Source organism: Mytilus trossulus, chromosome 6 (genome assembly GCF_036588685.1).
Source record: "Mytilus trossulus isolate FHL-02 chromosome 6, PNRI_Mtr1.1.1.hap1, whole genome shotgun sequence".
NCBI lineage: Eukaryota > Metazoa > Mollusca > Bivalvia > Mytilida > Mytilidae > Mytilus > Mytilus trossulus.
In genome coordinates this window covers 33963136-33974599 of record NC_086378.1, presented here as the reverse complement: position 1 = coordinate 33974599, position 11464 = coordinate 33963136, and the positions used below count along the sequence as shown (strand labels likewise).

At 36.2% G+C, this 11464-nt stretch overlaps 5 protein-coding genes and 2 pseudogenes across 5 annotated transcripts in view; 2 read left to right on the top strand and 5 right to left on the bottom strand.

Moving 5' to 3' along the window:
• LOC134722600 (histone H4-like) overlaps positions 1-1131 on the bottom strand; it is a 2292-nt gene extending 1161 nt beyond the window's left edge. Inside the window, exon 1 of the mRNA XM_063586216.1 lies at positions 839-1131. Within this exon, the coding sequence (XP_063442286.1) occupies positions 839-1131 (293 nt within the window). The remainder of the gene's footprint in view (positions 1-838) is intronic.
• Positions 1132-2854: 1723 nt separating this feature from the next.
• On the bottom strand, positions 2855-3281 carry LOC134722597 (histone H3). Its single transcript, XM_063586215.1, has one exon. It carries the CDS (start codon positions 3263-3265, stop codon positions 2855-2857), a length of 411 nt encoding a protein of 136 aa, XP_063442285.1. The 5' UTR covers positions 3266-3281.
• A 1125-nt stretch (positions 3282-4406) lies between these two features.
• On the bottom strand, positions 4407-4929 carry LOC134723365 (histone H2A). Its single transcript, XM_063586982.1, has one exon. It carries the CDS (start codon positions 4927-4929, stop codon positions 4552-4554), a length of 378 nt encoding a protein of 125 aa, XP_063443052.1. The 3' UTR covers positions 4407-4551.
• A 276-nt stretch (positions 4930-5205) lies between these two features.
• On the top strand, positions 5206-5580 carry LOC134723364 (histone H2B-like). Its single transcript, XM_063586981.1, has one exon. The coding sequence runs from the start codon at positions 5206-5208 to the stop codon at positions 5578-5580; it is 375 nt and encodes a 124-aa protein (XP_063443051.1).
• Positions 5581-8451: 2871 nt separating this feature from the next.
• Positions 8452-8861, bottom strand: LOC134722596 (histone H3-like; annotated as a pseudogene).
• A 1289-nt stretch (positions 8862-10150) lies between these two features.
• Positions 10151-10814, bottom strand: LOC134722595 (histone H2A, sperm-like; annotated as a pseudogene).
• Positions 10813-11187, top strand: LOC134721204 (histone H2B-like). Its single transcript, XM_063584010.1, has one exon. It carries the CDS (start codon positions 10813-10815, stop codon positions 11185-11187), a length of 375 nt encoding a protein of 124 aa, XP_063440080.1.
• Positions 11188-11464: the final 277 nt, after the last annotated feature.

The window sequence follows — 11464 nt, the reverse complement described above, 5'->3', positions numbered from 1 at the left end:
TTTTCAGGGCCACCAACATTTTTCAAAAAGAATTTACATTTGTTGTACATCAATGTCAAACTTCTAAACAAAGCTATAAATCCCAACCCCAGCTATAACCACTTTCAAACTATTTCAATAGTATATGGTTACTTTTCTCTTCTTTCTATCTGTATAACAAATATACGTGTATTTCACTCATTCTGTAGCATTTAATTTGTCTGTCAAAACTACAAAGCGTAAATACATAAATCATGAAGAACAAAACAGTGCTTTCATTCCAATTAATAGAGTTGATAAATTTACGATTTCTTTTGCTTTTCGAGAGAAAAAAAATATTGCGAGAATTATTTTACACGGAAACAAGAACATTACCTAATCTTAAACCACGCAAAAAAAACCTCTATAATTGAATATAACAGAATCTACAGATTTTGTGTGTAAAAGTCCGTGCATTTTGTTTTGAAATTTTCTCTCTTCATGTAGGCAAATGCACGGACTTGATCTTTGAACGTATTCATAAACCTTCAGAAATATAAATTCTCAAATAAATACAAGAGTAAGAGTAAGGAAGTTAATTAAAAAGAAAGCCAGATATTTAAAAAAAAAAAGGGGGGGGGGGGGGGTATAACGAGAGAGAGAAAATAGTTGCGGATCAGGATCAGGGAAAACAAGAAAAACGGTTGAAAAATTCATGAACATTAGAGAAAAGAATAGAAGTGGGAGCAAGCTTTGATTTCAAGATTTTGTTTAAAACGATGTACAACAAATCTAAGATTCTTTTTGAAAAATGTTGGTGGCCCTGAAAAGGGCCGTTGTTGATATTAGCTGGGTGGCTGTTTAACCTCCGAATCCGTACAAGGTACGTCCTTGACGTTTCAAAGCGTAGACAACATCCATGGCAGTGACAGTCTTCCTCTTGGCGTGCTCTGTGTATGTGACAGCATCACGGATGACATTTTCCAAGAAAACTTTAAGGACACCACGGGTTTCCTCATAGATGAGTCCAGATATACGTTTTACTCCACCTCTTCTTGCTAAACGACGGATGGCTGGCTTGGTGATACCTTGGATGTTATCACGCAACACCTTCCTGTGACGCTTGGCGCCTCCTTTTCCTAGACCTTTACCTCCTTTTCCTCTACCTGACATGTTTAACTATTTGTGGTGATTAGTTAAATAATACTTTCCGTCTAACAGCGACTCTTTATATATCACCAACGCGGCCGTAAAAGAAGTATCACACATTTTCAGTTAACTGTTGTCTGATTGGCTTACGTTGTTTTATTCCGGGAGGTAACTCTGTACTGCCTTAAACTGTGTACACTTTCAATCCACTTTTTCATTCTAGGTCTGAAAAATATAATAATTCATATCAGACAGTAAATTTTTAAGAAAAAACTATTATTTCAATCGGAATAAAAATGACTGAAGGAGACAAAAAAAGTTCCAAAATGTTGAAAAGTTTTCATTTTAAGATAGAATAGTATGATAAATAAATGATAAATGAAAATCACTTTAGACAGTCAAAATTATAAAGATAATTATTTGCTTTCTCTGAACAGACATTTTCATTCAATGACAATACACATTTCAACTTAATGGAATGGAATTTAGTTGGGGAAAAAATAAACCTCACAGACATATCTAGGAATACTGGTTATCTATTTGTCTATTTGATGTATCCAGAAATTGGATACATCACAGGATTTTACATGCTTGCAGTTTTCTACCTGTCTTTCATAACTCAACATCATCTGTCAAAGCTGTGCTTGCCATCCATCAACGATCTGCTGCAGGTACTTCAGATCATAAATGGGAGAATGTATGAATAAAACTGTTACTGTTATTACTATTAAAGATTTTTTTTTCTAGGTATTACAGTGAAGAAAAGAGATGCCCCTGACTGCGGGTAAAACTTCTTATGTGTGCATCTTCCTTTCAATTTTATTTTTAAACGCCATTCTATATTTATCCACAGTATGACGATGACAATTTCATCAGCCAATCCAATAAAAATGTTAATGCGCACACATGTACTTACTATTCTGAAGACTTCTTTTAGCCAGAAAAGTTTATAATAAGTCTGAAAACCACTTTTTATCATATAAAAAAGCTTATAAGTGCAAGATATATGCTTACATGGACTTCCTACATTGAAATTTTGTGGGGACTACTTGGACCCGTACCGAAATTATATTAATTTAAATAGAAATTTCATGATTTTGTTAACTAGCAGCAAGACAAGACTCTAAAGTGGACAAAATATATTACTACATACATGATAAAAAAATTCTTTACAATTCTGACTGAAAAAGAGCTCTAAATTTTTGATAAAAGTACCCTGTAATATCAGCTTTTCTAAAAGAAATATTCAAATTAATGAATTATACAAGATATTTAAACTCTAACTTAAAAAAAAAGGTTATATTTTGGCCAGTTGGTGGTTCTCTTTCTTTGGTCTAGACTACTGGTGTAAATAATACATCAAAAGAAGACAAGACAAAACAAGCGAAGAAAAGAAAAGAACAGAAGTACAGATAGAAACATTTATATGTTGATCTTTTTTTATATAATGTACTATTTAATATTCTACACACAAGGACATACATGTACCATGATAAACAAACACCCCCCTTTTTTTTGTGATGAGACTTGTGTGTATATATATATCATAAAATTTATTTTTTGTCTATGTATTGCTTTGCATATAGATGGATTCAACAAGAAGAAATAAAAGAGAGAGAGAGAGATGGGGAAAAGAGGGGTTCGGCTATGTTTCTAATTTTCATGTACAACAATTTATAGATTCTTTTTGAAAAATATTGGTGGCCCTGAAAAGGGCCGTTATGTTTTGGTGAAAAAATCACACTTCTTAAGCACGTTCTCCACGGATTCTTCGGGCCAATTGGATATCCTTTGGCATGATGGTTACTCTCTTGGCGTGGATTGCGCACAAGTTGGTATCCTCGAAGAGACCGACCAAGTAGGCTTCGCTGGCTTCCTGTAGGGCCATGACGGCTGAACTCTGGAATCGGAGATCAGTTTTGAAGTCCTGGGCGATTTCACGGACTAATCTCTGGAAGGGGAGTTTCCTGATGAGGAGCTCTGTGCTCTTCTGGTATCTCCTGATTTCTCGGAGAGCGACTGTTCCTGGCCTGTATCTATGTGGTTTCTTGACTCCACCGGTTGCAGGTGCGCTCTTACGGGCGGCCTTGGTGGCAAGTTGTTTTCTTGGAGCTTTACCTCCGGTGGATTTACGTGCAGTTTGCTTTGTTCGTGCCATGATTATTAGCTCTGTGGACGATTTGCTACAGAAAGAATACTTGAAAATTTCGGTGAATGTGTTTTTGTGCTTGCCGGGAGGATTGAAATCACGGTGACGATTGGATCACCACTTACATAAAGCTGGCGTTGATTGGTCCGCATATCTTAAATCTGATTGGACTGATTTGTAAGGGACTTTGACAGTTTTCAATCCATTTTTTACTGAAAAACTGCTCAACCCAAGCTGACAGTAAAAATGCCCCCTTTTTTCATTCATAATTACAGTTTCTGATCATCCCTCATAGCTCAACAATAGTAAATTAGTGTCACGGTTTCAATATGATAAATCTGAAGAAGAAAAATAATAATAATGAAAAAAGGTCAAAATACATGCAGAAACATTAAGGAAAGGAACGAAAAATAAAAACAGGAAAAAATAAAAATAAAATGCAGTTATAACACAAACAAAGCGAAATAAAAATAAAAAAACAGAAACAAATGGAATTACACATTCCCGACATGACATTGTGCGGATCGGCTGAGTTTCTTTATTGTTGTATTATGTCATATTTATGTATATTTAATATAAAAAAAGAAGATGTGGTATGATTTTCATTTGGGCTGGGCACATTTGTCACATTGTCTGATTGTCGGTGTGCTTACATCAATTCCACATCTTTAATACACAAACAATAACTAAATAAAGACAGAAAGACAGAGAGAGAGATGCTGAAAAAAATGGAAAAAGGAAAAGAATGGAAAGTACATATCATATATAAAAGTGTTGACGAAAGAGATAATGTTAACAAAAACTATAAATAATTATAATAATAAAAAAAAACCACACACCTTCTCAGATGAATCTAAGCATGCTCGCATCAATAACCAAGAGAGAGAAAGAAGAGAGCAGACTAGTATTAAATATAAATACTATCAGTGGTTTTTTTTCCCCCCGACAAACATTATATGATTTAACTGAGCTACTTGTGGGTTCAAAGAGTCAGAAAGTACGACAATAAATGTTCTGATGAAGAAGACTGAAAAAGTTACTAGACTTAGTGTTATGCTATAAGAACTGTACTTAAATGGGATGCGTTAGAGAGAGAAGAAAAGAAGAATCACGGAAGAAGGGACATTTATATTTTAGACATTTTTTATTTGTTATGTAGTAGAATATATTTTTTTCAATTATGTATGGGGAATAAAGTATTACTAAGATGTACAACAATTTTAGACTCTTTTTGAAAAATATTGGTGGCCCTGAAAAGGGCCGTTGTTAAGTGAGTAATCCGATATATCCACTTTTTACTTGGCAGCTTTCTGGGTCTTCTTTGGCAGAAGTACAGCCTGGATGTTTGGTAAAACACCTCCCTGGGCAATGGTGACACCAGACAAGAGTTTGTTCAACTCTTCGTCGTTTCTGATGGCCAACTGGAGATGACGGGGAATGATTCTGCTCTTCTTGTTGTCACGAGCGGCGTTTCCTGCCAACTCCAATACTTCAGCTGCTAAGTATTCTAAGACAGCTGCGAGGTACACTGGTGCACCGGCACCAACTCTCTCGGCATAGTTTCCTTTCCTCAAAAGTCTGTGGATACGACCGACTGGGAACTGAAGTCCGGCACGGGATGACCTAGACTTTGCCTTTGCTTTTGCTTTTCCTCCTTTTCCTCGTCCTGACATTTTGTACTATTTGGTTGATCGACACTGAGTAAAGTGATACAATTTTTCTTCAAAATTTAGCTTATATACCCACTAAACGGATTGAACGATGTTTTTATTATACACCAATCAGAACGAAGCTCTCTGCGAGCAGTTAGGCTACCGAACATTCAACATGTTATGGGTGCTCTCTCCGAGGTTCGCGTTTAATAAAATCTTTCAATCCGTTTTGCCCAGTATATAAACAAATTGAAAATAATTTTTCACCATTACTTATTTGATTATCAAACCAGTAACATGCCACCCAAAGTAGGAACTAAAGGAGCCAAGAAGGCCGTCACCAAGGCAAAGACTGCCAGACCCGGCGGTGATAAGAAAAGGAGGAGGAAGAGACGTGAATCCTATGCTATCTACATCTACAAAGTCTTGAGACAAGTTCACCCCGACACCGGAGTGTCCTCAAAGGCAATGTCCATCATGAACAGCTTCGTCAACGATATCTTCGAGAGAATCGCAGCAGAGGCTTCCCGATTGGCACACTACAACAAAAGATCTACCATCACATCCCGGGAGATCCAGACCGCTGTCCGTCTTCTCTTACCCGGAGAATTGGCCAAGCACGCTGTCAGTGAAGGTACCAAAGCCGTCACTAAATACACCAGCAGCAAGTAAACAGTCTGAAGTTTATAACTTCACAAACGGCCCTTTTCAGGGCCACCAACATTTTTCAAAAAGAATTTACATTTGTTGTACATCAATGTCAAACTTCTAAACAAAGCTATAAATCCCAACCCCAGCTATAACCACTTTCAAACTATTTCAATAGTATATGGTTACTTTTCTCTTCTTTCTATCTGTATAACAAATATACGTGTATTTCACTCATTCTGTAGCATTTAATTTGTCTGTCAAAACTACAAAGCGTAAATACATAAATCATGAAGAACAAAACAGTGCTTTCATTCCAATTAATAGAGTTGATAAATTTACGATTTCTTTTGCTTTTCGAGAGAAAAAAAATATTGCGAGAATTATTTTACACGGAAACAAGAACATTACCTAATCTTAAACCACGCAAAAAAAAACCTCTATAATTGAATATAACAGAATCTACAGATTTTGTGTGTAAAAGTCCGTGCATTTTGTTTTGAAATTTTCTCTCTTCATGTAGGCAAATGCACGGACTTGATCTTTGAACGTATTCATAAACCTTCAGAAATATAAATTCTCAAATAAATACAAGAGTAAGAGTAAGGAAGTTAATTAAAAAGAAAGCCAGATATTTAAAAAAAAAAAGGGGGGGGGGGGGGTATAACGAGATCAGGGAAAACAAGAAAAAACGGTTGAAAAATTCATGAACATTAGAGAAAAGAATAGAAGTGGAGCAAGCTTTGATTTCAAGATTTTGTTTAAAACGATGTACAACAAATCTAAGATTCTTTTTGAAAAATGTTGGTGGCCCTGAAAAGGGCCGTTGTTGATATTAGCTGGGTGGCTGTTTAACCTCCGATCCGTACAAGGTACGTCCTTGACGTTTTCAAAGGCGTAGACAAACATCCATGGCAGTGACAGTCTTCCTCTTGGCGTGCTCTGTGTATGTGACAGCATCACGGATGACATTTTCCAAGAAAACTTTAAGGACACCACGGGTTTCCTCATAGATGAGTCCAGATATACGTTTTTACTCCACCTCTTCTTGCTAAACGACGGATGGCTGGCTTGGTGATACCTTTGGATGTTATCACGCAAACACCTTCCTGTGACGCTTGGCGCCTCCTTTTCTAGACCTTTACCTCCTTTTCCTCTACCTGACATGTTTTAACTATTTGTGGTGATTAGTTAAATAATACTTTCCGTCTAACAGCGACTCTTTATATATCACCAACGCGGCCGTAAAAGAAAGTATCACACATTTTCAGTTAACTGTTGTCCTGATTGGCTACGTTGTTTTATTTCCGGGAGGTAACTCTGTACTGCCTTAAACTGTGTACACTTTCAATCCACTTTTTCATTCTAGGTCTGAAAAATATAATAATTCATATCAGACAGTAAATTTTTAAGAAAAAACTATTATTTCAATCGGAATAAAAATGACTGAAGGAGACAAAAAAAGTTCCAAAATGTTGAAAAGTTTTCATTTTAAGATAGAATAGGTATGATAAATAAATGATAAATGAAAATCACTTTAGACAGTCAAAATTATAAAGATAATTATTTGCTTTCTCTGAACAGACATTTTCATTCAATGACAATACACATTTCAACTTAATGGAATGGAATTTAGTTGGGGAAAAAATAAACCTCACAGACATATCTAGGAATACTGGTTATCTATTTGTCTATTTGATGTATCCAGAAATTGGATACATCACAGGATTTTACATGCTTGCAGTTTTCTACCTGTCTTTCATAAACTCAACATCATCTGTCAAAGCTGTGCTTGCCATCCATCAACGATCTGCTGCAGGTACTTCAGATCATAAATGGGAGAATGTATGAATAAAAACTGTTACTGTTATTACTATTAAAGATTTTTTTTTTCTAGGTATTACAGTGAAGAAAAGAGATGCCCCTGACTGCGGGTAAAACTTCTTATGTGTGCATCTTCCTTTCAATTTTATTTTTAAACGCCATTCTATATTTATCCACAGTATGACGATGACAATTTCATCAGCCAATCCAATAAAAATGTTAATGCGCACACATGTACTTACTATTCTGAAGACTTCTTTTAGCCAGAAAAGTTTATAATAAGTCTGAAAACCACTTTTTATCATATAAAAAAGCTTATAAGTGCAAGATATATGCTTACATGACTTCCTACATTGAAATTTTGTGGGGACTACTTGGACCCGTACCGAAATTATATTAATTTAAATAGAAATTTCATGATTTTGTTAACTAGCAGCAAGACAAGACTCTAAAGTGGACAAAATATATTACTACATACATGATAAAAAATTCTTTACAATTCTGACTGAAAAAAGAGCTCTAAATTTTTGATAAAAGTACCCTGTAATATCAGCTTTTCTAAAGAAATATTCAAATTAATGAATTATACAAGATATTTAAACTCTAACTTAAAAAAAAAGGTTATATTTTGGCCAGTTGGTGGTTCTCTTTCTTTGGTCTAGACTACTGGTGTAAATAATACATCAAAAGAAGACAAGACAAAACAAGCGAAGAAAAGAAAAGAACAGAAGTACAGATAGAAACATTTATATGTTGATCTTTTTTTATATAATGTACTATTTAATATTCTACACACAAGGACATACATGTACCATGATAAACAAACACCCCCCTTTTTTTTGTGATGAGACTTGTGTGTATATATATATCATAAAATTTATTTTTTTGTCTATGTATTGCTTTGCATATAGATGGATTCAACAAGAAGAAATAAAAGAGAGAGAGAGAGATGGGAAAAGAGGGGTTCGGCTATGTTTCTAATTTTCATGTACAACAATTTATAGATTCTTTTTGAAAAATATTGGTGGCCCTGAAAAGGGCCGTTATGTTTTGGTGAAAAAATCACACTTCTTAAGCACGTTCTCCACGGATTCTTCGGGCCAATTGGATATCCTTTGGCATGATGGTTACTCTCTTGGCGTGGATTGCGCACAAGTTGGTATCCTCGAAGAGGACCGACCAAGTAGGCTTCGCTGGCTTCCTGTAGGGCCATGACGGCTGAACTCTGGAATCGGAGATCAGTTTTGAAGTCCTGGGCGATTTCACGGACTAATCTCTGGAAGGGGAGTTTCCTGATGAGGAGCTCTGTGCTCTTCTGGTATCTCCTGATTTCTCGGAGAGCGACTGTTCCTGGCCTGTATCTATGTGGTTTCTTGACTCCACGGTTGCAGGTGCGCTCTTACGGGCGGCCTTGGTGGCAAGTTGTTTCTTGGAGCTTTACCTCCGGTGGATTTACGTGCAGTTTGCTTTGTTCGTGCCATGATTATTAGCTCTGTGGACGATTTGCTACAGAAAGAATACTTGAAAATTTCGGTGAATGTGTTTTTTGTGCTTGCCGGGAGGATTGAAATCACGGTGACGATTGGATTCACCACTTACATAAAGCTGGCGTTGATTGGTCCGCATATCTTAAATCTGATTGGACTGATTTGTAAGGACTTTGACAGTTTTCAATCCATTTTTTACTGAAAAACTGCTCAACCCAAGCTGACAGTAAAAATGCCCCCTTTTTTCATTCATAATTACAGTTTCTGATCATCCCTCATAGCTCAACAATAGTAAATTAGTGTCACGTTTCAATATGATAAATCTGAAGAGAAAAAATAATAATAATGAAAAAAGGTCAAAATACATGCAGAAACATAAGGAAAGGAACGAAAATAAAAACAGGAAAAAATAAAAATAAAATGCAGTTATAACACAAACAAAGCGAAATAAAAATAAAAAAACAGAAACAAATGGAATTACACATTCCCGACATGACATTGTGCGGATCGGCTGAGTTTCTTTATTGTTGTATTATGTCATATTTATGTATATTTAATATAAAAAAAGAAGATGTGGTATGATTTTCATTTGGGCTGGGCACATTTGTCACATTGTCTGATTGTCGGTGTGCTTACATCAATTCCACATCTTTAATACACAAACAATAACTAAATAAAGACAGAAAGACAGAGAGAGAGATGCTGAAAAAAATGGAAAAAGGAAAAGAATGGAAAGTACATATCATATATAAAAGTGTTGACGAAAGAGATAATGTTAACAAAAACTATAAATAATTATAATAATAAAAAAAAAACCACACACCTTCTCAGATGAATCTAAGCATGCTCGCATCAATAACCAAGAGAGAGAAAGAAGAGAGCAGACTAGTATTAAATATAAATACTATCAGTGGTTTTTTTTTCCCCCCGACAAACATTATATGATTTAACCTGAGCTACTTGTGGGTTCAAAGAGTCAGAAAGTACGACAATAAATGTTCTGATGAAAGAAGACTGAAAAAGTTACTAGACTTAGTGTTATGCTATAAGAACTGTACTTAAATGGGATGCGTTAGAGAGAGAAGAAAAGAAGAATCACGGAAGAAGGGACATTTATATTTTAGACATTTTTTATTTGTTATGTAGTAGAATATATTTTTTTCAATTATGTATGGGGAATAAAGTATTACTAAGATGTACAACAATTTTAGACTCTTTTTGAAAAAATATTGGTGGCCCTGAAAAGGGCCGTTGTTAAGTGAGTAATCCGATATATCCACTTTTTACTTGGCAGCTTTCTGGGTCTTCTTTGGCAGAAGTACAGCCTGATGTTTGGTAAAACACCTCCCTGGGCAATGGTGACACCAGACAAGAGTTTGTTCAACTCTTCGTCGTTTCTGATGGCCAACTGGAGATGACGGGGAATGATTCTGCTCTTCTTGTTGTCACGAGCGGCGTTTTCCCTGCCAACTCCAATACTTCAGCTGCTAAGTATTCTAAGACAGCTGCGAGGTACACTGGTGCACCGGCACCAACTCTCTCGGCATAGTTTCCTTTCCTCAAAAGTCTGTGGATACGACCGACTGGGAACTGAAGTCCGGCACGGGATGACCTAGGACTTTGCCTTTGCTTTTGCTTTTCCTCCTTTTCCTCGTCCTGACATTTTGTACTATTTGGTTGAATCGACACTGAGTAAAGTGATACAATTTTTCTTCAAAATTTAGCTTATATACCCACTAAAACGGATTGAACGATGTTTTTATTATACACCAATCAGAACGAAGCTCTCTGCGAGCAGTTAGGCTACCGAACATTCAACATGTTATGGGTGCTCTCTCCGAGGTTCGCGTTAATAAAATCTTTCAATCCGTTTTGCCCAGTATATAAACAAATTGAAAAATAATTTTTTCACCATTACTTATTTGATTATCAAACCAGCAGTAACATGCCACCCAAAGTAGGAACTAAAGGAGCCAAGAAGGCCGTCACCAAGGCAAAGACTGCCAGACCCGGCGGTGATAAGAAAAGGAGGAGGAAGAGACGTGAATCCTATGCTATCTACATCTACAAAGTCTTGAGACAAGTTCACCCCGACACCGGAGTGTCCTCAAAGGCAATGTCCATCATGAACAGCTTCGTCAACGATATCTTCGAGAGAATCGCAGCAGAGGCTTCCCGATTGGCACACTACAACAAAAGATCTACCATCACATCCCGGGAGATCCAGACCGCTGTCCGTCTTCTCTTACCCGGAGAATTGGCCAAGCACGCTGTCAGTGAAGGTACCAAAGCCGTCACTAAATACACCAGCAGCAAGTAAACAGTCTGAAGTTTATAACTTCACAAACGGCCCTTTTCAGGGCCACCAACATTTTTCAAAAAGAATTTACATTTGTTGTACATCAATGTCAAACTTCTAAACAAAGCTATAAATCCCAACCCCAGCTATAACCACTTTCAAACTATTTCAATAGTATATGGTTACTTTTCTCTTCTTTCTATCTGTATAACAAATATACGTGTATTTCACTCATTCTGTAGCATTTAATTTGTCTGTCAAAACTACAAAGCGTAAATACATAAATCATGAAGAACAA

Bases quoted from the DNA above. Each gene is read 5' to 3' on its own strand.
- LOC134722597 (XM_063586215.1), bottom strand. From the start codon at position 3,265: ATGGCACGAACAAAGCAAACTGCACGTAAATCCACCGGAGGTAAAGCT.
- LOC134723365 (XM_063586982.1), bottom strand. From the start codon at position 4,929: ATGTCAGGACGAGGAAAAGGAGGAAAAGCAAAAGCAAAGGCAAAGTCT.
- LOC134723364 (XM_063586981.1), top strand. From the start codon at position 5,206: ATGCCACCCAAAGTAGGAACTAAAGGAGCCAAGAAGGCCGTCACCAAG.
- LOC134721204 (XM_063584010.1), top strand. From the start codon at position 10,813: ATGCCACCCAAAGTAGGAACTAAAGGAGCCAAGAAGGCCGTCACCAAG.